Here is a 24,996-nt window from a genome sequence, read left to right as displayed (position 1 = left end):
GCTTACGACCAGTGTTGGGACTAACGCGTTATTAAGTAACGCGTTACAGTAACTACGTTATTATTGTGGTAACGAGCACGGTAACTAGTTATTATGCCAAAACCAGGAACGCGTTACTCGTTACTGGGATTTAGGTAGGCTCGTTATTCGTTACTTCGTGTGGTGGCTATCGCGGAGCTTCCACATTTTCAATAACATTAGCAAGTGGTGGAAGCCAGCAGGTGGATGAAGGAAAAGGGAGGCAAGAGGAGAGACCCGAAGCAGCCGCCGGTCCGAGTATCAGGTGAACTGAACTTCAGGTAAGAAGTTATGACCTGCAGTGTATCTGAGTCACATATAAACCAAGTTTAGGTGGAGTTTATTTTCGTTATGCTGACTTTTTCGTACTGCGTGCTAGCTAGCATGACGGAGTTTCTATACAGCTGGGTGGGTGCTATGATACTGATGTTGAACTTTATTTTGTTCATATGGTTAATTATTAGAGTTGCCAACCATCCCGTAAAAAACGGAATCGTCTCGTATTCAGAGAAAATATCATGCTTTTCGTATTGAGGTGAAAAGGAACACAGTTTGTCCCGGACTTCAGCTGCAATGAAAAAGACACAAAGCTGGATTTATTCTGTGTTTACGCTGCACAGCTGCCTCTTCTTCTCTCATTCTCCCCCCTCCCTCTCCTGTTTCTACTTCAATCATGAACCTGATCAATGATCAGCTGATCGGCTTTTCTCTCTTGTTTGTTTATTGCCCACTTTGCGCCAGAAAGAGGAAACCAGCAGATGTCGCGGTAAACAACAGCAGCACTTTTAAGCTTGATCAGCTGTTGTTAGAATTTATTTAATATTAATTTCTAGTATCAGCTGATGTTGGCTGGAGTCACAGCTGTAAACCTGCTGGTCATGATATCGGTTTGGTTATGTGATGAGAGGGAAACATGAAGATGAAACCAGGAGATGTCCTTACTGAATCATCAGAGTTGTGATGGAGAAACAGGTTTACCTTTTAGGTGACATGAATGAGTTGAAGGGAAGTTATGAACTGTTTCTAAGAGACAAATAACACCAGGATCCTTTTCTAAGTAGCTGACAGCTGGTAACTGTGCAGGGGCGGATCTAGCAAAGTGTTGCCAGGGGGCCATGTAGGGCATTAAAAGGGAAAGGGGGGCACAAAGAAATACTTTCTTATTCTCATTTAAAATGTCTCACTTTTAAAAAAAATAATTATCTGAGTCTTGCAACAAACAATTGATAGATTGATACATATATACCATCAGAACAGTGTACATCATTGTCACAACAGTGTTTGTTTTCATTCAAAGGCTTTATGATTTTTCCTATAATGGTGGGCCGGTCTCAAGTCAAAATGCCCGGGACGATTTTTTTGTCCCAGTCCAGCTCTGCATGCAGCTCATCTGCAGTCTGGTGTTACCTACATCTTCCTATTCAGAAGGCAGAATTTCCGAGTTCTGAGTACAATCGAAAGCACCACGACTGCAGTTTTTGTGTGGGATGTAAAAAGCAGGCTAGGATAGAATCAGGTGTGGGATTTCTCTCGTGGAAATGTGCACATTATTTTTTCCTTTCTATTGGTAGGTGGCACAGTGCACTTGTGGCAAGTAAGCAAGCTAGAAGACTGGCAATCTTGCTGGGTATCCAGTTACGGAAGCAACACATTAACAAGAGAATTCTGAGTAAAACCAAAGTTACTTTCCCTAGTAACTAGTTACTCTGAAAGTAACGAGTAACTTGAAGTAACTGAGTTACTTTTGATAGAAGTAACTAGTAATGTTACTAAGTTACTAATTTAAAGTAACTTACCCAACACTGCTTACGACTGCAGTGAATGCTCAGAATAACACCTTTGAGCGTATGTATGTTGGATTACATCAGGAAAGAATCAACTCAGAACAACATCTCTGGGCGGAGCTCGATTACACCTCGGATCAGTTGGCTGCGGTCGTGAGGTCTCAGAATCTGCTATGTGAGCAAAAAGAGTGACAAGACCACAGAATCGACAGCTAATAACAAGCTCGCAGCTATTAACGGGAGACTGAGAGACCAGTGTCGGAGTGTTAAAAAACAGCTTGAAATTCTCAATTACCATCATAATGCGGCTACCCTTTCAGCGCCAGCTCAAGGCTGGAGCCGAACAACAACTCCCTGATAACGACTGTGTTGAGTCTGTTCCTTCCCATTCCCTACAAGGCCACCTGGGTTGGCTGGAAGACTGTTTACTTAGCCTGGCAGGGCAAAGGACACTGTCTCAGCTGAACTATGGACACGCACACACATACATATACTGATACTGATAAGCACTCACTGACGCATCACCCTCCCTACCCCGGATCCAACGCCACCTCCAACGCTTACCTCCCCCATGATGTGGACATCGGGTCAGTTGGAGGCGCAGTCGAAAGATTGCAGCGGTCCCAGATCAGATGTACACACTGGAACTCTTTCCCGTGTTGCTTGTCTGTGTTTATTGTGTTATGGTGTGTTGATACCTGTGCATTCCTGTATTATCCTTTTGTGTTGCACATTTCAATGTTTTTTTTTCCTCGCTACCTGGCCTGACCTGTCTCCCCAATGTGATGTTTGTATTGTATGTACGGTCGGCAAGGTCTGTCATCTCAGTTGTGGGCAAAAGACCTGCAACTGACAAATAAAGGCTATCTCATCTCATCATCTCTCAAAAACAGTCAGGACACCGTGGTTTATTCTGATGTCATGGTCAGCCAAAGAGACTGAAAGGCCTGAATTGAAATACACCAGGAAAAAAAAAAGGACCATTGTACCACTGTGACTTGGAAAGCTTCTTACAGAAGTATCAGCAAGATCCTATTTAACATTATGATTGTATCTGAAAATATTGTGTGCTACCGTACTTTATGTTTACGCTTTTACATTATAGATGTATAATGAATTTAGGTATCAGTCTCATTTCTATATGTTATGTCGTCATCAGTTTTTTGTGCGCTACATATCAAAAAATAATGGTAGTAGTGATCTTATCATAGTCCTAAACAAAACGTCATGTGCTTGTTTGAAACTCCACATTCACTTTATTCTTACACATCGGTGGTTTTAAGCATGATATGCAATACAATGACATCTCCCCTTCTCAAACAACGAGTAAAGAAAAGTAAGCTATGTTTTTGCTTAGAAACTTGCTGATTACTAATTAACTATTACTGTTTGCAAAGGATTCTCAGTCTTAAAAATTTGGTTCTTTGCATTATTTTGCTGTGTGTGTGTGTGTGTGTGTGTGTGTGTGTGTGAGCTTATGGTTTGTGAATTAGGAATGAAGGGGTTAAATTCATTTACTAAAAGAAACAAGTCAAACAAGAAATTTCAAGTTTCTTGATACGTCTTTATTTTTAACAATTATTAAGCAACAAACATATTATCACTCCAGTTACAACTATATGTGTATACACGGGGATGGTCAACAAACTAACTACACACTTTAGGGTACTTATACAGTCATGTAAAAAATTAATATAAATGAAACATGAGCAAACTCTAACACAATGTGAAAATGTAATCAATCATTATGACAACGAATGTATGAAATCTATAATACAGATTTTGAAATGCCCTGTGTCTGGGTGGGTGTTACTAATTGCGTCCAATTTTTTAAAAGTCTTTACAGTAATAAACTTATATTCTAAAAATAAAAATGTACAACGGCAAATATTGCGACTGAGTACATGAACATGTTGACACCCGTTCATCTCTTCATCTATTTTCTTCTTGACCAAATAAACTTGTGTTTAAGTTTTGCGTAACACAAGTTTGCTGAATTAACAGCTCTTTCTGACAAATACACAAATACACAAGGGTAGAAAGATCAAGAGAATCCCGGCTCTAATGATAGAGAGCCACATCAAAATCTTTACCTCAGCATCTCGGTCTTTAACATCATCGCTGATGATGAGCTTGCTTCCATTACCAAACAGTATCTCCCCACAGGAGGACACCGCACAGTAATAGGTCCCAGTATCAACGGAGCTAAGGTTCATTTTCTGCAAATGGTACACACAGCTCTGTGAAGGAGACTTCACAGAGACCGGTTTACTTGTATTTATATATGTGTGAACAATTCCTGGGTGAGATCCGCGTCTAAACCAGTAGACGCTATGTTCTTCGTCACAGGTTCCAGTGTGTACTGTACAGTTGAACATCACTGAGTCACCAACTTGGATGGTCATGGATGCTGGTTCTTGGTCAATTGTCTGGTGATTAGCTGCTGAAAAAAAGTAGAAATTTGAGAAAGTAGCTTTATGTGTCATTTTTTGTAGATCTGGAATGTATATGCATGTATCAATGAAGATACTGTTGATGATCTTCCCAATCTACACCAACAAAATATTAACAGGTTTTCAAAGAAAAGGACACTGCAAAATAAACAAAAACCAAAAAAATGCACAATAACGGCAGGTAAAAAAATATACTCGCTAACTGGCTAGATGAAAAAAATATATAAGCTAAATGCACAGTAGGCTACACTGAATAGACAAAGGCTGATAAGGCAAAGGTGAACTAAAAAAAATAATAAGTGGAGAGGACAAAAAACAAAGGAGGTAAGTAGAAATATAAAAATCCACATCACGTGTGAAATTTTTATTGTTTACTTGGTTTCCATAGGTCTTTTCCTGTGTGTTATGAATAAATATTGGGGGGGGGGGGGGGGGTTGGTACTGGTACTGGTTTTATTTTGTTGTATTTATCTGCAACTACTTAAAGGCCAGTCTGTGAAAACATTGTCGGACATAAACCGGTCTGTGCGCAAAAAAGGTTGGGGACTGCTGGTTTAAAGCGATTTGAGTGCTCAGTTACAGTAGAAAAGCTCCATTACAGAACCAGTTCATACCAGTTATAATATTTAGACAATAAAACACGAATCTTTTTGGATGGTAAGGATTTTAAAAAAAGAAAATAAGTCAGTTGAGGTCATTCAGACAAGGCAGACAACGACTCAATGGAAAGAGTAAATCTTTTGTCTGGTTTGTGAAGGCCCCAGTGTCCCCTTGGAAGAGCTGGAGGGAGTGACTGGGGGGAAATGGCACATCGGCCCTAGAGTCTAAGCACGGGAACGCTAAAGGAACATGGAATAAAAGGTGTTCATGAAAAATAGAAGCAAAATACCTCGAACACTCAGAAAGATCCCTTCTCCAAATTCCACCATGTTGGAATGTGAGCTCCCGCAGTAGTATGTAGCTGAATCTGAGAGAAGGACACCAGAGATTTGTAGATGATTGGTCCCTTCCTTTCTTTCCACAGAGAAACGAGGGTTCTTCTCCAATGTGTGGAGGACTTCAGATGGCTTATCATATTTGTAAATTGTAGAGAGGCGCTTAGGTTGGCTTCCTAAGAATTGTCGGTACCAGGAGAAGTGCATCGCCACTTGGCTTTCATAAAAGCAACGCAAAGTCACGTTGTCCCCAACAGCAGCAAATCTCACCCCAGTCTCCTGCTTGACTGTAGCTGACTGGATCACAGCTGACAGATGAACTGTGTCAGAAAAATACACATTGTTAAAGAAGCATAATCAGGTATGAAAATATAACCCTACCTGAATATACATGAATCTTCTACTGAGACACTTACATATCCCACAGAGGATGATACAGAGATGCATCTTTTCAGAGGTCTCGTCAACTGAAGATTTGGAGGAAAAGAGCAGCCAACAGCATAAAAACTGGGTTACTCTTGATTGGTTCTTAAAAGGGTCACCCCGTGTGTTGTTTTAAACTTCCGTCTCAGTGTCATAGAAAAATTAATCTGTTTAACAGCAAAGCCACACATGTCAAATAAATATATTCTACATTTCTCCACTTTTTAAATAGTCATGCAGTTATATTATCTATTTTTAAAATTAAAAAAATAAATAAATAAAATAAATACGTGGAAGTCTTTTTTGTAATACCTGACTGTAACTATGTATATGAGACTAAACACTTATATTTGAGAAACAAATTTATATTTAAGTCCTCATGAAGTCATTTGTTTACTAAACATTTAATATTGTTTGTCAGTTATATGTAGTTATATGCAGTTTAATTGAACTTGACACAGAGAGCAAATTCAAAGTTCTTTTCAGACCAAAAAGAATGATGTCCTGGTGAAAAGTTGTTCAAACTGTTTAAAACACCAGTAAAACTGACTCAGGCTAAATATTTACTGCAGTGGAATTCAGATCTTCTTAAGTATACAGAGATCTGGAGTGCCTCCTAGAGCTAACAAGCTGAAATGTGTGGTGAGTCAGGTGGTCGTGTTGCTGAGATTGACTCATAGAGCCAGACTATGATCTCAGAGAATCAGCTGATAAAGAAGACTCTTGGAGGTCTTATAGAGTATTAGAAGCTGCATCCACAAACAGAGCTATTTGTGATATAAACTGTCTGATTTTCTAACAAACCTAAATTTGCATATATTCAACTAGGCCTATAAACCCTTTTCCCATTTTCTTCCATGTATATAGCATTATATGTTTGATATGAATGCTCATATCAAACAAATCCAAAGTTTCATAAAATGAGATTATTGAATGTAAAAAATGCTCCTTCCACTCCAGTGTTTTCTACCTGTGAGCAAGAACTCATCTCCCTAAAAGAACAGAAGCCCCACATTCAGGTCAGTTTTCTGTTTAGAAAAGGCAGCAACTCCCAAGAAAATCTGCAGACTCATTTCAGATGGCGGATGAACCAAGGGCCTATCAGACCCAGTATAAGATAAATACAGATTATTTGGTATTAAAGAATAAAATACCAGAGCTAGAAGTGAGCATAACAATTTGTTTTTAATATAAATGATAATGTGGCGGACCACCAGGTGGCTCCACTCACACACAAGTTGAAAGGAAGTGTGGGGGTGGAGATTTTGGCGCTGACTATATGTGAAGTTCTGTCAGTTAATAAAGTTGTTGGAGTGAGACACTGAGACCTCTCCTGTCGTTGTTACATACCTCCACATTGGTGACCCCTGTAGTGAACATGCTAAGGCTCGACGACGAAGCCAGCTCTGGCCTGGAAGCATCGGCGGCCGCCGGACCTTCACCTCCGCCGATGGCTGCGTTTGCTGTGGCGCTTAAATTGCCGGATTTTTGGCTTCACGATCCTCCTTCATGGTTCATGCACGTAGAAGCTCAGTTTGCTCTTCGTGGAGTTTCAGCCGACGACACTAAATACCACCATGTGGTGGCCTCACTTGACCCGCTGTCAACCCGCCGTGTGATGACTCTCCTCCGGGATCCCCCAGCCCAGGGCAAGTACGCCGCCCTCAAGGGGCTGCTGCTGCGGCGTTACTCCCTCTCTGATGCTGAGCGGGCCGAGAAACTCCTTTCCATCGTGGGCCTGGGCGACGGCACCGCCCTCGAGCTCATGGAGAGCATGCTGTCCTTGCTGGGCGCGGAGGACGGAGGATTTCTCTTCACCCACCTCTTTCTTCGACAGCTGCCGGCTCCAGTGCGCGCTGGCCTTGCCAACTCCCCGCTATTGGCCACGAAGGATTACCGCTCCCTTGCGGAAGAGGCGGATCGCATCCTCCTGGCTACCAGGACTTTCGGCGTCCAGACGGTTATTCAGGACCCACCAGCGTTTTCCCCCTCCCCCTCACCGATGCTCCACGGGCCCTCCGACTCGTCCACTGTGGCCGGAATCGCTGCACGGCGGCACCGCGGAAAGGGGCTTTGTTTTTATCACCAGCGTTTTGGAGCGAAGGCACGGCGCTGCCTCCCGCCTTGCAGTTTCCAGACCCAGGGAAACGGGCATGTCAGCGCTCTGTAGCAGCCGCGACCGCTGGCAACAAGGAAAGGCTGCTTTTCTTAGAGGACTCACGCTCGGGGAGGCGTTTCCTGGTGGACTCCGGCTCACAGAAGAGCCTTCTTCCCCCGGCTGGCTCGGACAGGCTAGCTGAGGGTTGCGGGCCATTGCTAACAGCGGCTAATGGCTCTCCCATCAAAACCTTCGGTGAAAGGTTGGTGACTGTTTGCTTTCACGACCGTGACTTTCAGTGGAACTTTGTTGTTGCTGCTAGCTCTGTGCCTATAATAGGCGCTGATTTTCTTTGTGCTCACGGACTACTGGTTGATGTGGCTAACAGACGTTTAATTGATGCTGTGTCCTTTTCCTCATTACCCTGTTTGACTCGGGGTGCTCAGCCCGTGGTGCATGCTAACTCAGTAGATTCGGGTGACGTTTTTCAGTGTTTGCTTTCTGAGTTTCCCTCACTCACTGTCCCCACTTTCTCGAGCACGGTGACGAAGCATGGGGTAGAGCATTACATAACTACAGTAGGGCCCCCGGTGTTCGCGCACGCGCGCCGCCTCGACCCCGCCAAACTGGCTGTCGCTAGGGAAGAATTTGCCACCATGGAGCGTCTGGGCATCGTGCAGCGTTCGAACAGTGCCTGGGCTTCTCCGTTACACATGGTGCCTAAATCTGATGGTCGGTGGCGACCTTGTGGGGATTTCCGCCGTCTTAATAATGTCACGGAGAACGATCGTTATCCCATTCCCCACATCCAAGATTTTTCCGCCCATCTTGCGGGGACCTCGGTTTTTTCTAAGATCGATTTGGTACGGGGATATCACCAGGTTCCCGTGCGCGCGGAGGATGTCCCCAAAACCGCCGTAATTACACCTTTCGGCCTTTTCGAGTTTCTGCGCATGCCGTTTGGCCTGAAAGGTGCCGCCCAAACCTTCCAGCGGTTGATGGACTCGGTCTTGCGCGGGCTGCCCTTTGTTTTTGTATATCTTGATGATATACTGGTGGCCAGCAGCTCGAAGGAGCAGCACATGTTCCATCTGCGTCAGGTTTTTCAGCGTTTGGCGGAGCATGGACTGATTATTAATCCGTCTAAATGCCAGTTTGGGTTGCCCGTTCTCGATTTCCTTGGGCACCGTGTTTCCGCCGAGGGCGCGGTTCCGTTGCCTGACAAAGTCCGAGCTGTTTCGGAATTTCCGTGTCCCACGACTGTTAAGGCACTGCAGGAATTTTTGGGGATGGTGAATTTTTACAACCGTTTTCTCCCCAGAGCGGCACATCTGCTGAAGCCCCTTTATCGGGCGTTAAAGGGTAAAAAAGCTAATGACCCCGTTGACTGGTTTCCGGACAGCATCCAAGCGTTTTCTGATGCTAAGTCAGCGTTAGCTAATGCTGCCCTTCTGGCCCACCCATCCCCCTCAGCGCCGATTGCGTTGACCACTGATGCGTCGGACATAGCGGTGGGTGCGGTGCTGGAACAGCGAATCTCGGGTGTCTGGCAACCGCTCGCCTTTTTCAGCCGTACGCTACGTGACAGCGAACGCAATTACAGCGTTTTTGACAGGGAGCTACTGGCGCTCCACCTGGCGTCTCGTCATTTCCGGTTTTTTCTCGAGGGTCGTCACTTTACCGCATACGTGGACCACAAACCCTTGACGTTTGCCATGTCCAAGGTTTCCGATCCATGGAGTGCACGCCAGCAGCGCCAGTTGGCAGCCATTTCTGAGTTTACCACGGACATTCGGCACGTGGCTGGTAAATCCAATCATGTGGCTGACTGTTTGTCCCGTGCGCTGGTTTCTCCCGTCTTTCTCGGCATAGACTACTCCGCCATGGCTGCCGATCAGAGCGGTGACCCTGACATCCTCGCGCTTAAATCCACCCAGACGGGCCTCATACTGGAGGACAGACCCGTGCAGGACGGTGGTCCCCTCCTCGTCTGTGACGTTTCCACCGGCCGCCCTCGCCCTGTGGTTCCCGCTTCCTGGCGTCGTCAAGTTTTTGACTCGGTACATGCTCTCTCTCATCCAGGGGTCCAGGCCTCTGTTAAACTGGTCAGCTCTAAATTTGTTTGGCCAGGCCTTCGCAAATCTGTTAAGGAATGGGCGTCGGCGTGCATTCCCTGCCAGCGCGCGAAGGTTCATAAACACACCAAGGCGCCCCTGGAGCCGTTCTTCATACCCGGCAAACGTTTCGATCATGTGCATGTCGATCTGGTGGGTCCCTTGCCGCAGTCACAAGGTTTTACGCACCTTTTGACTGTTGTTGACCGGACCACCAGGTGGCCGGAGGCGGTCCCCCTGGCGTCCACTACCGCAGCAGTGGTGGCCAAGGTGTTTTTGTCGACCTGGGTCTCGCGTTTCGGCCCACCCGCGGACATTACGTCAGACAGAGGCCCCCAGTTCATTTCCGAGCTTTGGTCGGCCATGGCTGATGGACTGGGGGCTAAAGTCCACCGCACAACCGCATACAACCCGCAGGCTAATGGGATGTGTGAACGGTTCCACCGGTCGCTGAAGGCTGCCTTTCGCGCCTCCTTAAAGGATGGCAATTGGGTTGACCGCCTCCCGTGGGTTTTGCTTGGGCTGCGCTCTGCGGTTAAGGAGGATCTCAGCGCTTCCCCAGCTGAGCTAGTGTTTGGTCAGCCCCTCCGCATGCCTGGAGAATTCTTGCCTGAAAATCCTCCTCCCTGCTTCGATCCATCGGTGCTCTCTCTCACCCCGCTTTTGCACTCGCTTCGGGTTCCTGGTCCGGTGCACCATTGCGTGCCTGACACCTTTGTTCCAAAGACTTTAGAGACTGCTAAGTTTGTTTTTGTCAGGCACGATGCCCACAGGACACCGCTGCGGCCGCTGTATGACGGCCCGTTCAGGGTTATTGAACCGGGCCAGAAACATTTTGTTTTGGATTTTGGGGGTCGAAGGGAGACTGTGTGTGTTGACAGACTTAAACCAGCACATGTTCTTCCGGACAGTGATGTAGTGCCGGCCCAGGCCCCTCGCCGTGGCCGACCTCCTGCGCTGGGGTTGACAGTCTCTGGTTTTCCCCCCAGGACTACCCCCGGACCACCAACGTTTGAGCCTCCTCCTGCCTTTCCTGCTCACCTTCACCAGCCTCGTTCACAGGATGGACCTTCCTCTGCCTGTCGTTGTTACATACCTCCACAATAATACATTTTTCATTTTTTCATGAAAGCACCTAACGTAACTTACTGGCCTCATTGACATGCAATTCCTGGTCAGTCCCCCATTCAAACACACACATCAGCTAGAGGGTTCAGTGTTGTTATACATCCACTGTTTAGTTAAGTGATATAACCTAGACATGACAAGGAAACAGAGGTTGTGATAACTACATTAAAAAAGAGCTGAAAAAAAGAACATGTTGGAACATGTTGTTCATGAAACACGAGATAGAACAGAATGAACTATTAAAAAGCGTTCTTACTAACAAATATTGAATAAACATTAGTGCCTCAGAGTGTTTGTGGCTGTTCACCTTTGACCCCCTCCATACTGGGCACTGGTATCCCAAAAGGCTACATAGCTGACTGAGTACTATTGACACTATGCTGCTTTGGTAAGTTTGATAATGATTAGCAGCAAACAGAAAGAGGAAGTATCATCATCTACTTGTGTAGCAAAGAATGGATAACCTGAATCTTTATGAGGACAAATAAGACGCTCATGGGCTGCAATAAGAAGCAGAAGTGAATATTTGCAGTTGGACATAAGTGGAATAAGCTGGTTTCTTAGCGCGTGGGGGGAGTACCCAAATAAGAGTCTTACATACCTTCAAAACAACTTCTCTTGCCAATAAAGCACAGCACCAGATTCATGTTTATTGTCTCACTTTCTGGTGTGCTGTTACTTCCACACAAGGCGTCGATAACTCTTCTATAAACCTGCACGAGTGTGAATGAATTGCTGCCTGACATTTTAAACGGTACTGATGAAAATAGGCTGTGTAGATTCAAATCTCCTAGCATGATGTATTCAATACCACACCCCTTTCTAATGAAATGAAACCCCCCTACAGAACATAAAGTTTCCTGACTGTAAGACGGTTACACGCAGAATGAGGAGGTTCACTTTAATAACAGCAGTGGCTTTCTGCAGCCGCAGTAAGTACAGCATATCATTATTCTGATTTAATATTAAACAAATGTAATTCTATCTGTCCATTACATAAATCAGTGTTATGTTGTATCTGTTTTTCTGTTTCAGGCTGGATCTCAGCTTCTGAGTTTCAGACTGTGGAGGTCCAGCACGGGGACGAGGTCACACTGCAGTGTTCCAACATTTCTGCCTATCCAACGCAGACAGACTGGTTCAGAGTGGTCAATAAAACTAAGCCCAGCTGTGTTTCTTCTATGTATGGCTCTGACAGCGAAGCGTCGTTCTGTCATGGATTTAGAAACAGAAATTTTAATATGAGTTCCAACGTCTCTTTTGTCTTCCTTCAAATCAAGCGAGTGGATTTATCTGATGCCGGGCTGTATTTCTGTGGATTGTACATCAGTGGGCACACAGTCATTTCTAATGCAGTTGAGTTAAGAATTGAAGGTAAGCTTTTGTTCATGATTTAGATATTTTTGTTTCGTTTCTTGATCATGTTTAGCATGAAAACATGTCATGCGATCACAAAATGATATTATAACGATGATTCTTTACAGGCAGTGAACCCAGAGAAGAGGAGGATTTTAATAAGACTGATCGTAAGATTGATTTTTTTGTTTCAAAATATGTTTTTCAGTTTCCATGTAGTTATTTCACTATCATCAATAGTATATCTAAAGTAATCATAAAAATTATGTTTTTATCTAATTATTTTTGTAGAAGAGCCCAGTGGAACGACAAACCTCATAATCATCGCCCTTGGAGGTCTGACAGGTCTGCTCACTTTAGTGGTCGTTATTCTGGTTCTAAAAATCTGGAAATCTCAAAAAGGTGAGGTTACTTACAAATTACTTCACTCATCTTCTAAACTGATTAACCTGTCCAAAACAATGTATTTGGTTGTTAATAACAAGCAATAATTTTTGGTATTTCCATTTAGCTGTTGGAGAGCAAGAAGAAAATAACAAGGTAAACTCACTTTTTGAGTTTTTCTTCTTTTTTTACAACTAACAACTGTTTTCTGTGATTCAAAAGCTTCATTGAAATGCCTAATTACTCTGTGAATAGCCTCAACCTGTTGCATCATAGAGTAAACTCAAGCAAGCAATTGTAATCTTTTATTTTCTTTGACTTTAAGTAATATCAGAAATGTAGAAAAACTTAATAACTTTAAATTATTTAGTAATAGTTCATCTAGACTAAATAAAAAGTTAATTTTTTTTGTTTGTTTTTTTAAAAACAGGCAAAATCTATAGTTTGCAAAACTCCAATTATAACTCTAAAATGTAATGTGGGTAAAATGCTAGCTGAAGCGTTCACTGTGAAGAGTTTGTCCTTATGACATATTTCCTGTCTGGGAAGCTTTTTAAACACGTTCATTTTTCCAAAAGGACTTTTTTTTTAACTTTTTCAATCAAAACGGAAAAAAAAAAGAAAGAAAATAATTTGTACTGTATATGTGGTTTCTCATTTTTATTTATATTTACCTCTAAAAATCTCACTCTGAAACTCACATAACCCACAAATCCACCTTGGTTGTCTCATATAGTGTTTAACTAAATATCCTGATTTTCAGAACATGACTTCAGACAATCTGAACTACGCAGCTCTGAATTTCCAGAAAAAGACCAAAAGAAGCTGCAGGCCTGTGGCGCAGAGAGAGCAGGAGCCTCATGTTGTGTATGCTGCTACAAGATAGACTGAGGAAGCGCCTGCAGCTCAAGCTCTGAACAGGATATACCTTATTCCTGTTAATTTTCTGATGATTTTTTTCTTTTTGTTTGTATGTGTCGTGGTTCACATAAATGTCTTACAAAATAACTAAATAAATGTGCATCCAGTCCATATTTGCATCCTCTGCTTTTTTGTTATTTTCAGATGATTTTTTGTGATAAAAAAATACAATTAAAAAAAAAACTTTAAGTGATTATAGTGAGTGAGTCAGAAATGAGAGTGATGTCTGTTGACTTCCTCGTGGGAGAATCTAATGGTCTGCTGTGGGTGGAGTGACATACATATGTCAGTCTGACGTCTGACAGGAAGAAAGAGCAACATGTGGTCTGGGCGCAACTGAGGTGACAATCATGAGGCTTCGATAGTAAAAAATGCTTTAAAAAAGTATAAAATCAACATTAATGTGATCTATTAAAACCAGCGGCTATATTTATACATCTGAAATACTATAAAATAATCACAGAATATGCCAGTGCCCAGAAGTGACTATGTGCGAATACTATGTGAGCCAAAAATAACGTATTCACCAGAAACCACAAACACACAGTTCCGTTTAAAGGATATACCAGTCTCACCTGACAATGGTAAATCACTTCACTCACTGTCACATTACTTGTGTGAAGGTAAACATGTAAAGTATTTATGCTTTGAACTTATACAAAGCGAAGACCTTTGTCCATAGTCTGGTCAAGAGCCAAATATTTTCAGGTATTCACTGAAATTGTTTAGCTTGTTGTAGTGAAGTAGATTTTGGATAGGCTTTTACATAACGTCCGCGAATGCAGCGCTAACATCCACACCTTCCCAGCAGATAATTAGAGGCCTTATAAGAAACAGCTGCGCTTCACTACCACACGGAGAATTTGGCATACTTTTCACATCCAAGGTGGCCGAGCGTGATAGATGGCTAAGCACTGCAGTGCAGTTTGTTTCTTCAGGAAAGCTGCTCATTTCAGTATTGCCCTCTAGAGAGTGGATTGTGCCACTGCTGCTGTCTTTTTTCAGTCTTGTTGTCATTTTATAAAAGTTTATGGACTGGCCTTGACTGACTCATGGTTTCATGGTCTTTTAATCATGCTTTTATAAAGAAGTGTATCTTAGGGTGTATTTGTTTTGTTTATCTCTTTTACTGAATTGTTTAATATTGTATATATTTTGTTGTTTTGTTGCTTTAGTGGAGGTACGGCCTCTTGCTGTGGGGTTAGCCACGTGAGGTGGAATACCCCCCTGATGCATGAGAGTGTACACAGCAGGAATAGGTAGATTGCACCACTTAGATTGCAGTGTGAGTGACAGTGAGGTTTGCAGTGGAACTACACGGGTGAGTAATTGGTGGCACCCTTGGGCACTCCTCTCTGTAGGCTGCCTCCTCAAGTGGCCGGTCTCCACCATTTTGTTTAGTTATTCTATCGAGCTTCTATTTTACTAGGGTAGCACTGTGGCAGCGAGCCTTGTCGTTTTAGTCATTGTTTGTTAATAAAGTGCTTTAATTAACAGTCTTGCATTCTCAGCCTTGCTACCTTAAGAAGTTCTCTGATTTTACAGTTCTATGCTTTTAATAGTTTTTCCTAATAAATTTTGATTTGTAAAATTGATCTGCCTCACCTCTGCTTGCTAATAACGAGCCTGTGGGCTTTGGTAGCTAGTATAACATCCACATTGGCTATAGAAATCTCTCGTGGGGTGTAGCTCCCTCCCCAGGCGGTGTTGTCAACATGCCTTAGTCACCTTCACTGGTTATCCTCCTTCGTGCCACCACAATGTGAACAAAAAAACAACATAGAATAAAGGACTGGTATTCTTATACCTAAGAGCTCAAACAGCAGGTTAAGGACATACGGGAACCACAAAAGTCATATTCATGGTGATACTAGAGTAAAAAGATCATATCTGTACAAAATGCAAAGCAAAAGTTTCAAGAATGCCATTGAACAGAGGTGGTGGCTTACAACACCAGCTGTCAGCCACTTATAATCCAGTCTTATGATCCCTTCCCTTCAAATTCAACCTCTTCTTCATATCTTGCCTCCAGTAACTTTAACAAGTCACATGATGAGGTGGGGCAAGGTCTCACAGACGTTTCACCCTTGACCATGAATGATGATAATTGCCTTTTTTCTCATCTTGGCTTATGTGATGTTTCACATGACCAATATTGGGTCAAAGCTAGGTCAAGGATAACATACAGTATACATAAGAATTTATAGCCTTTGCTCCATACTTTGTTGAAGGACCTTTGACAGCAATTACAGCCACAAGTCTTTTTGAGAATAATGCTACAAGGATACTATCCCTACAATGAAGCATGGTGGTAGCAACATTATATTGTGGGAACTGGGAGACTTGTCAAGGTCGAGGGAAAGATAAATGCAGCAATGTACAAAGTCATCATTGATATTAACTTGCTCCAGAGCACTGTGGTCCTCGGACTGGAGCAAAGGCTCATCTTCCAACAGGCCAAAAAACTTAAGCAGAAATCCAAGACAAGAAAGCAGTGGCTTCTGGACCACTCTGCGAATGTCTTTGAGTAGCTCAGCCAGAGCCCAGACTTGAACTCGACCGAATGTCTTTGGAGAGATCTGAAAATAGCTGCGCACAATCCTCCCCGTCCAGTCTGATGCAGCTTGAGCTTGCCAAAAGCACTTCAAGTATTGAGGAAAGGTCGTGAATACTTGTGTACATTTCATATTTTCTATTTTGTGTCCTGTGTCACTAGATCAAAGACAATTTAGAGCTGAAGTTTGGATTATAAGACATTATAATACATGATAAATGGGATCCTTAATAAATGCACCAAGCATAAAACCAATGTACCCCCTTCTTGCTTCCTTTTAGACCTTTAAGGACTAGAAACACATAAATACTTCTAACTGCAGAAGCTGCAGACTGGATTTTTAAGTATTTGTATAATTTTCTGAAAATCGTATCTCAAGCAGACATAATGTAAAATGATAAAGTGGAAATTTTATGTTAATGGATATTCGCTTAAGCTAAAACATGCAAAGCTATTGCATTGTATAGGGCGGCAATGGCAAGATGAAACACAAAATATAAAGCCAACACACACACACACACAAACAAAAGACTCCCCGCCCCTCTTAACCCCCATATAAGAGCTGTGCGATACAAACTATCCATGCAGTTACAGGATTAAACGCATGATGAGGAGCTTCGTCTTGAGCACAGCTTTATTTCTCTCCAGCCTCAGTAAGTACTGGCACCTCAGTACTTTCAAATAATGGAATGAGAAACGCCGGTAAACAAATGTAGTTGATGTTGTTGTCCTGTAACACTGTAGGTTCAGACATAAACATCATGTTCTTTCATTCCAGGCTGGATCTCTGTTTCAGGTTCTGAGTTTCAGACTATGGAGGTCCAACTTGATGAAGAAGTCACGTTGAAGTGCTCCAACATTTCGAGTAATCCAACACAGACAGACTGGTTCAAAGTTATCAACAGAACTAAGCCCAGCTGCATTGCTGCTATGTATGGATCTCAAGGCAAAGCTTCATTCTGTGATGGATTTCGAAATGGAAAATTCAATATGAGTTCCAACAACACCTCTGTGTTTCTTAAAATCACACAAGTGGATTTATCTGATGTCGGGGTGTATTTCTGTGGATTTTATGTGAATAAGCATACTGTCATTTCCAATGCAGTCGAGTTAAGAATTCAAGGTAAGCTTGTAGGGAGGACTTTTGTCCTCCAGGTTAGTTTTATGTTCATACGTAATCCAAAATCAGCTCAGAGACAAAAAGGAAATCACAAAATATTATAATAGCCATGTTTCTTTACAGGCGGTGAAACCAATGAAGGAGAGGGTTTTAAGACGGAAAGTAAAATTATTTTATGGCTTCTAAAATTTTGCTGTTCAATGTGCTAAAAGTTAATATCAATATTATGTTTCAATCAATCCAACTAAAGTGGACTGATGGGTTTTTGTTTGTATTTGTTTTTTGCAGAAGAGTCTGACAGAATGACACACCTGCTAAGCACCATCCTGGGTAGTCTGGCTGGTTTACTCACTATAGTGGTTATTATTCTGGTTTTTAAAATCTGGAAACTTCAAAAAGGTACACATGGCTTTAATTTGTTTCACTTCTTTTTGGCAGGTAAATCTTGTACCTCCTCTTGTACGCTGGTAATAATGAACTAATGACACTTTTGTATTTGGTATTTAGTGGCAGAACAAGAACCAAAAAGCAACAAGGTAAATGTTTATTTGTTTTTTGTTGTTCCTGTTGTTTTCTTTTTCCTTAGAATGTCATGATATATTAATGTTGGAAAGAGAAGTGTCTAAGAGTTTGTCATGGTAACTGTAGAATTAATAATGTATACTTTATTGATCCCCATGTGGAAATTGCTTGTTTTTCCTCTGCATTTGACCCATACACTCAGTGAAGCAGAGGGCAGCCACTAAGCAGGCGCCCGGGGAGCAGTGTGTAGGGACGGTACCTTGCTCAAGGGTATCTCAGGGTAGCTGTTCAGTGGATTTGAACCCCCGACCTCCCAATTGTAGGGCAACCACTCTACCTACTGAGCTATCCCTGCTCAGTAGTTTCCTTCTTCTGAAGATTTTTGTTTTCTTCTCTGAAAATGTTTTTTTTAAAAGACATCTTTACCTACATAGCTGCATTAGTTCCAATTTCTGGCCTATGTTACTGAAGCTAAACTCTTTTTTTACTGTATAATCTAATTGAATTGTGTTTAACACTGGACAGCACAGGTGTTCTTCCAGTATGATGTTTTAGTATTAAACTCTAAAAATCACATTTTATGTAAAATCATTTTTGGTTTAACCCACATATCAGCAAATACGTGATATATACGTAGCAAACTCAGCTGTGTAAATATTCTGGTTTTCAGAATGTGAGCTCAGACGATCTGAACTACGCAGCTCTCAACTTCCAGAAAAACGTCCAAAGAAACCGGAGGCCTGTGACACAGAGAGAGCTGGAGCCACATGTTGTGTACGCTGCCACCAGATAGACTCGTGCTTTGTGATAACCTGCAGATAAGGTTTTGTTTTGTGGAGGATATGGCAAAAAATAAAACAAATAAAATTTGCATTCAAGTTGTGTTTGTATCTTTACTTTTGTGTCATTGTCTTTTTTATTTGTCCACCTTTTGTTGGAGGGGGAAAACACTACTCTTAAAGTATGTTGATGAGGGAGAAGTCAATGGTCTTACACCGATTGTGAAGCTTTCTTTTGGGGAGAGTCTAATGCTCTGTTGTGGGAGAGTAGAAATACATTTTAACAGGAAGAGACAACACTGTGTGGTCTGAGCCCAACTGAGGTTAAAATCACAAGGTTTCCAAGCCCTTCAGGAAGTATAAAGGTGACATAGTTCTAATTTAAACCGGTTGTTATGTTTAGACATTTTGATAACATCAGTTTCATTCAGTAACATTTGTCGCATGTAATTTACTGGATATTAAAGTGAATTTCCAGTTGCAGTAAATTTAATCATCAAAAAGCTGCCTGATGTGGCGGGAATAGCTAATATTAGGAGTTTTAGTGGCTCAAAGCAGAGATCCTATAACTCTTTACTCTCTCTCACTGCCATACTTTATCCTAAATGTTTAGGGCAGAGTGCCACATATTTCCTGTGCTCTACTTATATTTTTATTAAAAAGAGGAAGAGCACTGTACAGTTCCTTTTTTGCAGGCAGTCAAATGAATTTTTACAGTAGAGGAATTTGCATTTGTCTTACTGTATGAGTGTGAGACATGTTAAAATCCATTGACACCAAGGTATCATACAATAAAATAATGTGATTAATACATAAGTAAAAGAAATTCCTATACATGCCCCTTCCTGATTTCTTATGTTTTAACATGTTTGTTACACTTACATGTTTCCAATTTCAAATGTTAACACAGATGTTCAGAGTAAATACAGATTGTAGTTTTTTTAAATGCTGATTTCATTTAGTTTGGGGAAACAGCTCTCCAACTTTACCTCATGTAGAAAAAGTCATTTCCTTCTAAACCTAATAAGTGGTTTTGTCATCTAGCAAGAACTGCAATCAAGCATTTGCAATAACTAATAAAAAAAGCACTTGGGACAATTGTGTTGGTGACAGCTTTTGTTATACACTGAAAAAAATATGTTGTTGGATTTACTTAATTCAATGGTGGACATTTGTTGCACACAGATGTTTTGCTTTGGCAGCAACTTAAACAATTGAATTAAATTAACACAATTTATTCATGTTCAATAAATCTGTGCAATTTGTGTTGATAAAATGTGACTTAAACATGTTTTGATGAAGTAATTTGAGCTCTTGGAATATTTTAATCCTTCACAATTTTTTCACTTTATCCCAACACCATTCAATAACTTTTACCCAATACTACTTGGTCACTTAAATGCTACATGTTATCTTCAAATTACATTTTGCTATTATATTCTAGTATCAAATACACAATTTTCAAATGGAGGCCTTATAACAGATTGTATTGTTCTCTTCCAAGATGGTTGCTGGCATCCACCAGTAACCTTTAAAAACAAAATGTCTAATTTCACTGCATTGACAGTAGGTAAAGAATTAAACTGACATTACTCCTCCACTGAATCTATATAAATCAACAGTTAAATAATGTCAGTTCTTCCGTGTTCTCTGGAATCAATCACAGTAAAGAAATTAGACTCTTTCTTTTGAAAAATGTTACAGGACAATACAAAACATTCTATTTAAGGCCTCTGACGTCAAGATTCAGTTAAACAACAATTATAACTAAACAATTTGAGGTAATGTTAGTTTCCATTAACATTAAATTAGGTTACTGAATTGGCAAACACCTTCCTATTAACATTACCCATTTTACCCCAATAACTAAAGAAATTAGCACTTGCAGGTCAAAACCTTTATTCAAGAGACGCAAAAATAACATTGATACAGTGACTGTCAAAAATTACAGCACTGATCATACTGTGACATCTTGGTTCAAAACAGCACACTTAGAAATATTCAACGTTCCTTACTTCAACTGAATGAAATTGAAAATACCATTTCACACGACCCATATGGGATATTTAGACTGTATAACTGTTCACGCTACATCTCTTCACTAGTAAAAGAAAGAAAAAATACAAAGAGAAATTGAAAAATGCTGCCAAACAGACAAACAGAGAACTTGTACAGAGCAAAAGGAAAAACAAACAAGAACAAAAAACGGCTTGTCCTCATGGCAGTTGCAGAGTATATAAAAATGAACCTTGCGATCCGTTCCTGGAATTGAGCTTCAAAAATGCAGCAGAACAAGTGTGAGATTTAAATGTCCTCTCACCTAGAGCTGGTCACCTCACATGCATAACAGTGAGCTTCGTTGCAGGAGCAGTTTTGTCTTAGTTGTGAGCTTTTCTTGAGAGCTGAGTTGCATCCAACTCCATTACCACCCTTTGAATCACCTCAAAAGTGTAGCAGAGTTGTGATGGGTAACTCATATTGAAGGAATAAAAAAGGTCCAAACAGCATGGCTACTGCAAAGGTCACGTTATCCAGATCTTGAAGAACTACTATACCCTCGATGATGATGCCAACATCAGAAAAGTCATTGCCTGGCGCATCCTCTAGAGACAGATGTTCATTGTGGTTTTCTCAATCTGTGCAGTGGCCTCAGTCAAGTCCTGGTTAAACACAAAACATTTTTTTAAGATTCCCTTTTAAACTCATCTCTTTTGAATCTACCAGTTCTAATGTTAGAGTAATTTAAACCATAGTAAATAGCTATAGCCAAAGAGTGGCCTGCCATGCTGCCATTCATGGTCTAACAGAGTTTCTAAGAGAGGGTGAAAAACATAATAATTTCAAATGCTTTACATTAGTTTTTGTTAGAAAGACACCGGCCCATCAGAAATCCAGGTTATGTCACTCAGAAGATGTTAGAATTTAGACTTTCAGCCCCACAATTTGGTTAGCTGTTGGTCAGTTGGTCTTTTTTTCAAACAAAAGCTAATGTAAATACTGGGGGGATTTTTCTTTGTTCACTAGAATGACAAATTTAAAGTTTTTTCACACTGATGTGACCCCTAATACAGGGGTAGGGGTGGGGCCTCAAGGGGGGGCGGCCGAGTTCACTACCAGGCCTCATGTGAACTTCAAATTATTAAAGAGGACTACTGGTCCTAACCAGTCCAATGAGGATCAAGTGGATAACTAAATGCATTTTTAAATGTTGCAAAGCCACAATCTACTCATAAAACACTCACCATGAACTCCTGCACCAAGATGTTGCAATTGTCTTTCACACAGATGCGGAGCACTTTGATGAGACTCCCTTTGAGCATTAATGTCATCCTAAAGTATTATAACAAAGAAAACAGAGATTTGTGAACTTTTCAGTAGCACAGAAGAAAATGATCCCAGACAAAAACTTGACTTTTTAAACCAGTCAACATGCAACACCAGCATCTACAAAGCAATATCAAAAGTTCCTGTTTGACATCAACTTTATGGATATATAGTTTCCAGAACATATATTTTTAAAAAAAGATAATTTTTTCTCAGTGGGCCAGTAAATGCATGACAAAAAAGAATGGCATCCTTTCAGTGGAATCAGTACTCACAGGTAATAGTTGACTGTTTCAATGGATGTAGCATAAAAATCTTTTACTGACCTAATGCAATACATATACACTTTGTAGTTCAAGAATTTTAAAGTTCTTACTGTCATCATGGCAGCTACATCCTTTAGCTTTGTGCACTGTTCCCCCGATCACTTTGCAAACACTTTCAGCAGACTGTCAGAGAGAAACTCAGCTCCGTCAGAAACCTTGACTGTAAAGGCATGGTTGGGATGCACTGGAATGCTGCATTTTATCTGAAATAACATTTTGAAATTTTGAAATAACAGCAGGCACTGTGCTTGGTTAATCAGTAATGTTTTGTTGAATAAAAACTGTGTTTCCAGATGTTATGGGATTAAAAAAATCCAAAGATGTTTGTTTCTGATTTGCAACCCAAGAACCCACAAGTTACAACCTCATTTTAGTTCAAGTGTGCATTAATGTGAGTCCAGTAATCACCTTTCTGGCAATACATACAGGTATAAGTTAAACCTATGGCAGATTTTGGATTTCTCAGTTGTTTTAATAGGGTGGTCTATTTGTGTATGCATGCACCTAATAATTATACAAAACCTATTATAATTAAGTTACAGAAACCTTAAGCGAAAATAGAATATACTTTCTTACCATAACACCTTGAACCCACAATCCATCAGCTGACTCCTGGTGAAATGCAGAATAGAGGTCGTCTCTCAATGTGCAGCAAAAAAAACAAAAAGAAAAGGACAGCAGGTGAGGGCAGGAGGGGTAGGGATGTAAGCTAGCATAATGCCGCTAATGATATTAGCTAAAGCTGTTCAATGTCCAAAATCTCACTAACACCACGTGCAGTAAATACACAATGTAACTGAAGAGTCAGTTGGCAAATCTATTCACACAGAAAACCAAATTATGTTATGAGTGCCTCATAATTAGGTTTAATGTGATATTACGGCTCTTGTGCCAAAGACAAATTCAAATGAAAAAGCGCCAATTCTTTGACAACAGATAAAACAGCAAATAAGCTAACGGCTCTTTTTTAGCATGTTACATGGCGACACTCTAGACGTTTAACTACATTTGGCTGAAATATGGTAAATATTAATTCAAAAAATCAAGACATACCAAAAACGTAGAGTTGGCTGCTCGACTTGACTGAGATGGATGCCTTTTTTGAACCACGATCCAAAGCCCGCGAGATGAAATCACGCGTGGTTTCACGAGATTTAACGTTGCTATCTTATTGACTTACTTCACCTGAACATGATATGAACAATTTAATACACCCTTTCTGCATATCATGTAGTTTTTACACTATATAGTTACATTTATCTTTAAAACATGAGGTAATTGTGTTAAATACATGCAAGATGCTTGCATAAATCCAAGAGATGGCCAGTCCCTTTTTTTCAGTGTAATATCATTAATATTTATATGAATATGGGATACTGTTACATGTTTGCATAGACTTTTGTGGAATATGGAGACACTCCTGGCATTATATGAGCAAAGTGAGACTCATTTTTTAGGGTTGGTGGAGATGAGTGTGAAGATCCAAACAATCCCTGTCAGTGATGGAGAAGCTTTGATGAAAATATTTGGTAAAAAGTTCACCAGCATGAAGGAAATGAAGTTTCAAACTTTCCTTAGGAGGACCCCAGCACACCTGCTTAAAGAAACGTAAGCAGCTGTAACTTTTAGTTACATTTTTACGCAATAATTGAAGAGTAATAAAAACCTCTCTGCCTGTTTGCTCTGTTGGGGTAAAAGACCCAGATTTGACTTTGTTGTTGCTTTTGTTCTGTTGTTGGTTTTCTTGCTGGTGGTGTAATAACATTTCTGCTTACCAGGTGTATGATTGTCAGTCTCTACTGCAGATCCAATGTGCAGGAGCTTCAATTGGAGATCAGTGTGTTGAACTGCTCTTTCAGCTTTGTCCTTTTATCCCAATGTGTCAAATCCATCTGGCACTACCAGACATTATTGGACCTCTGTCATAGCGTGGGGCTGGTTGAACCCACAAATCAGATTCAATAAACAGCGACTGTTGGACATAGTTGAGGTCTAGTTGAGGACAGTTTTTAGGAGTAGTTGATGGTTTTTGCAACTGCACACATTTACAATTTGCAATTTTCTGGACCAATTGACCTGATTGGTTCTTGCTATATTATGAAGTTGTCAAAATACTGCTGTCAGCTGTGTACCAACCTGACTTTTCCACCACAGAAAAAGAGAAAATTATTTCAGGTGACTACATCATGAAGCTCATTGAGAGAAGGCCAAGGGTTTGCAATATTATCGACAAAGCAAAAGGTGGCTACTTTCAGGAATCTAAAATAAAGCATATTTATTTATTCATGAGATATTTATCAATTGTTTCTTTGCTACATAATTCCAAATTTCCTGTTTCATATATTTGATGTCTTCAGTTTGTATCTACAATGTAGAAAAGAGGTAAAAATAAAGAAAAAACATTAAATGAGACGGTGTTTCCAAACTTTTGACTGGTAGTGCATATACTGTGTATAGTATCCCATCCAACTGGTCCAAACTTTTTACTTCTGAAAGAACTGTTTCTTTTGTTTTTTCAATCTTTCTCACTTTTCACGTTCTTTCTTTGTTATTAAAACCCAGCATGCCAGAGTCAGCATTACTCCTCCTTCCTCTCCTGACAAAGCCTTAACTGGCTGTCTAATGTGATGCCAGCCCACCCTTTGCACCTTCTGGGAAGGCTTTTACAAGGTTTAGGTGTGTATTTATGGGAAGTTTTGACCATTCTTCCAGAAGTACATTTGTTAGATTAAGAATTGAACAAAGACAATCTGAAGC

General features: G+C 41.0%; 2 protein-coding genes and 1 long non-coding RNA gene across 4 annotated transcripts; 2 read left to right on the top strand and 1 right to left on the bottom strand.

Moving 5' to 3' along the window:
- The first annotated feature begins 11,284 nt into the window (after positions 1-11,284).
- Positions 11,285-13,749, top strand: LOC309692407 (uncharacterized protein). 2 transcript variants are annotated; one of them, XM_082510846.1, is made up of 7 exons: positions 11,285-11,707; positions 11,801-11,885; positions 11,989-12,327; positions 12,438-12,479; positions 12,601-12,711; positions 12,821-12,849; positions 13,457-13,749. In XM_082510846.1, exons 2-7 carry the CDS (start codon positions 11,840-11,842, stop codon positions 13,577-13,579), a joined length of 690 nt encoding a protein of 229 aa, XP_082366972.1. In that variant the 5' UTR covers positions 11,285-11,707; positions 11,801-11,839; the 3' UTR covers positions 13,580-13,749. The 2 variants fall into 2 exon arrangements, with proteins under 2 accessions (XP_082366972.1, XP_082366973.1); XM_082510847.1 differs by having other exon boundaries at positions 11,285-11,885.
- Positions 13,750-16,767: 3,018 nt separating this feature from the next.
- Positions 16,768-18,834, top strand: LOC309704063 (uncharacterized protein). Its single transcript, XM_082529011.1, has 6 exons — positions 16,768-16,821; positions 16,947-17,291; positions 17,412-17,450; positions 17,577-17,687; positions 17,796-17,824; positions 18,481-18,834. The coding sequence occupies exons 1-6, from the start codon at positions 16,773-16,775 to the stop codon at positions 18,601-18,603; spliced, it is 696 nt and encodes a 231-aa protein (XP_082385137.1). The 5' UTR covers positions 16,768-16,772; the 3' UTR covers positions 18,604-18,834.
- Positions 18,835-20,471: 1,637 nt separating this feature from the next.
- On the bottom strand, positions 20,472-23,526 carry LOC309703874. The gene is made up of 4 exons (XR_014276060.1): positions 22,816-23,526; positions 22,290-22,442; positions 21,832-21,919; positions 20,472-21,249 (listed from the first exon to the last, which is right to left on the bottom strand). It is a non-coding gene; the product is annotated as an uncharacterized lncRNA (long non-coding RNA).
- Positions 23,527-24,996: the final 1,470 nt, after the last annotated feature.

The sequence above is a fragment of the Aulonocara stuartgranti genome, assembly GCF_965226115.1.
Source record: "Aulonocara stuartgranti genome assembly, chromosome: 3".
Classification (NCBI taxonomy): domain Eukaryota; kingdom Metazoa; phylum Chordata; class Actinopteri; order Cichliformes; family Cichlidae; genus Aulonocara; species Aulonocara stuartgranti.
This window is presented reverse-complemented; position numbering and strand designations above follow the sequence as displayed.

Bases quoted from the DNA above. Each gene is read 5' to 3' on its own strand.
- LOC309692407 (XM_082510846.1), top strand. From the start codon at position 11,840: ATGAGGAGGTTCACTTTAATAACAGCAGTGGCTTTCTGCAGCCGCA. The intron at 12,328-12,437 runs GTAAGCTTTTGT...GATTCTTTACAG, and splicing joins AGTTGAGTTAAGAATTGAAG to GCAGTGAACCCAGAGAAGAG. The intron at 12,850-13,456 runs GTAAACTCACTT...CCTGATTTTCAG, and splicing joins AGCAAGAAGAAAATAACAAG to AACATGACTTCAGACAATCT.
- LOC309704063 (XM_082529011.1), top strand. From the start codon at position 16,773: ATGATGAGGAGCTTCGTCTTGAGCACAGCTTTATTTCTCTCCAGCCTC. The intron at 17,451-17,576 runs GTAAAATTATTT...TGTTTTTTGCAG, and splicing joins AGAGGGTTTTAAGACGGAAA to AAGAGTCTGACAGAATGACA. The intron at 17,688-17,795 runs GTACACATGGCT...TTTGGTATTTAG, and splicing joins AATCTGGAAACTTCAAAAAG to TGGCAGAACAAGAACCAAAA.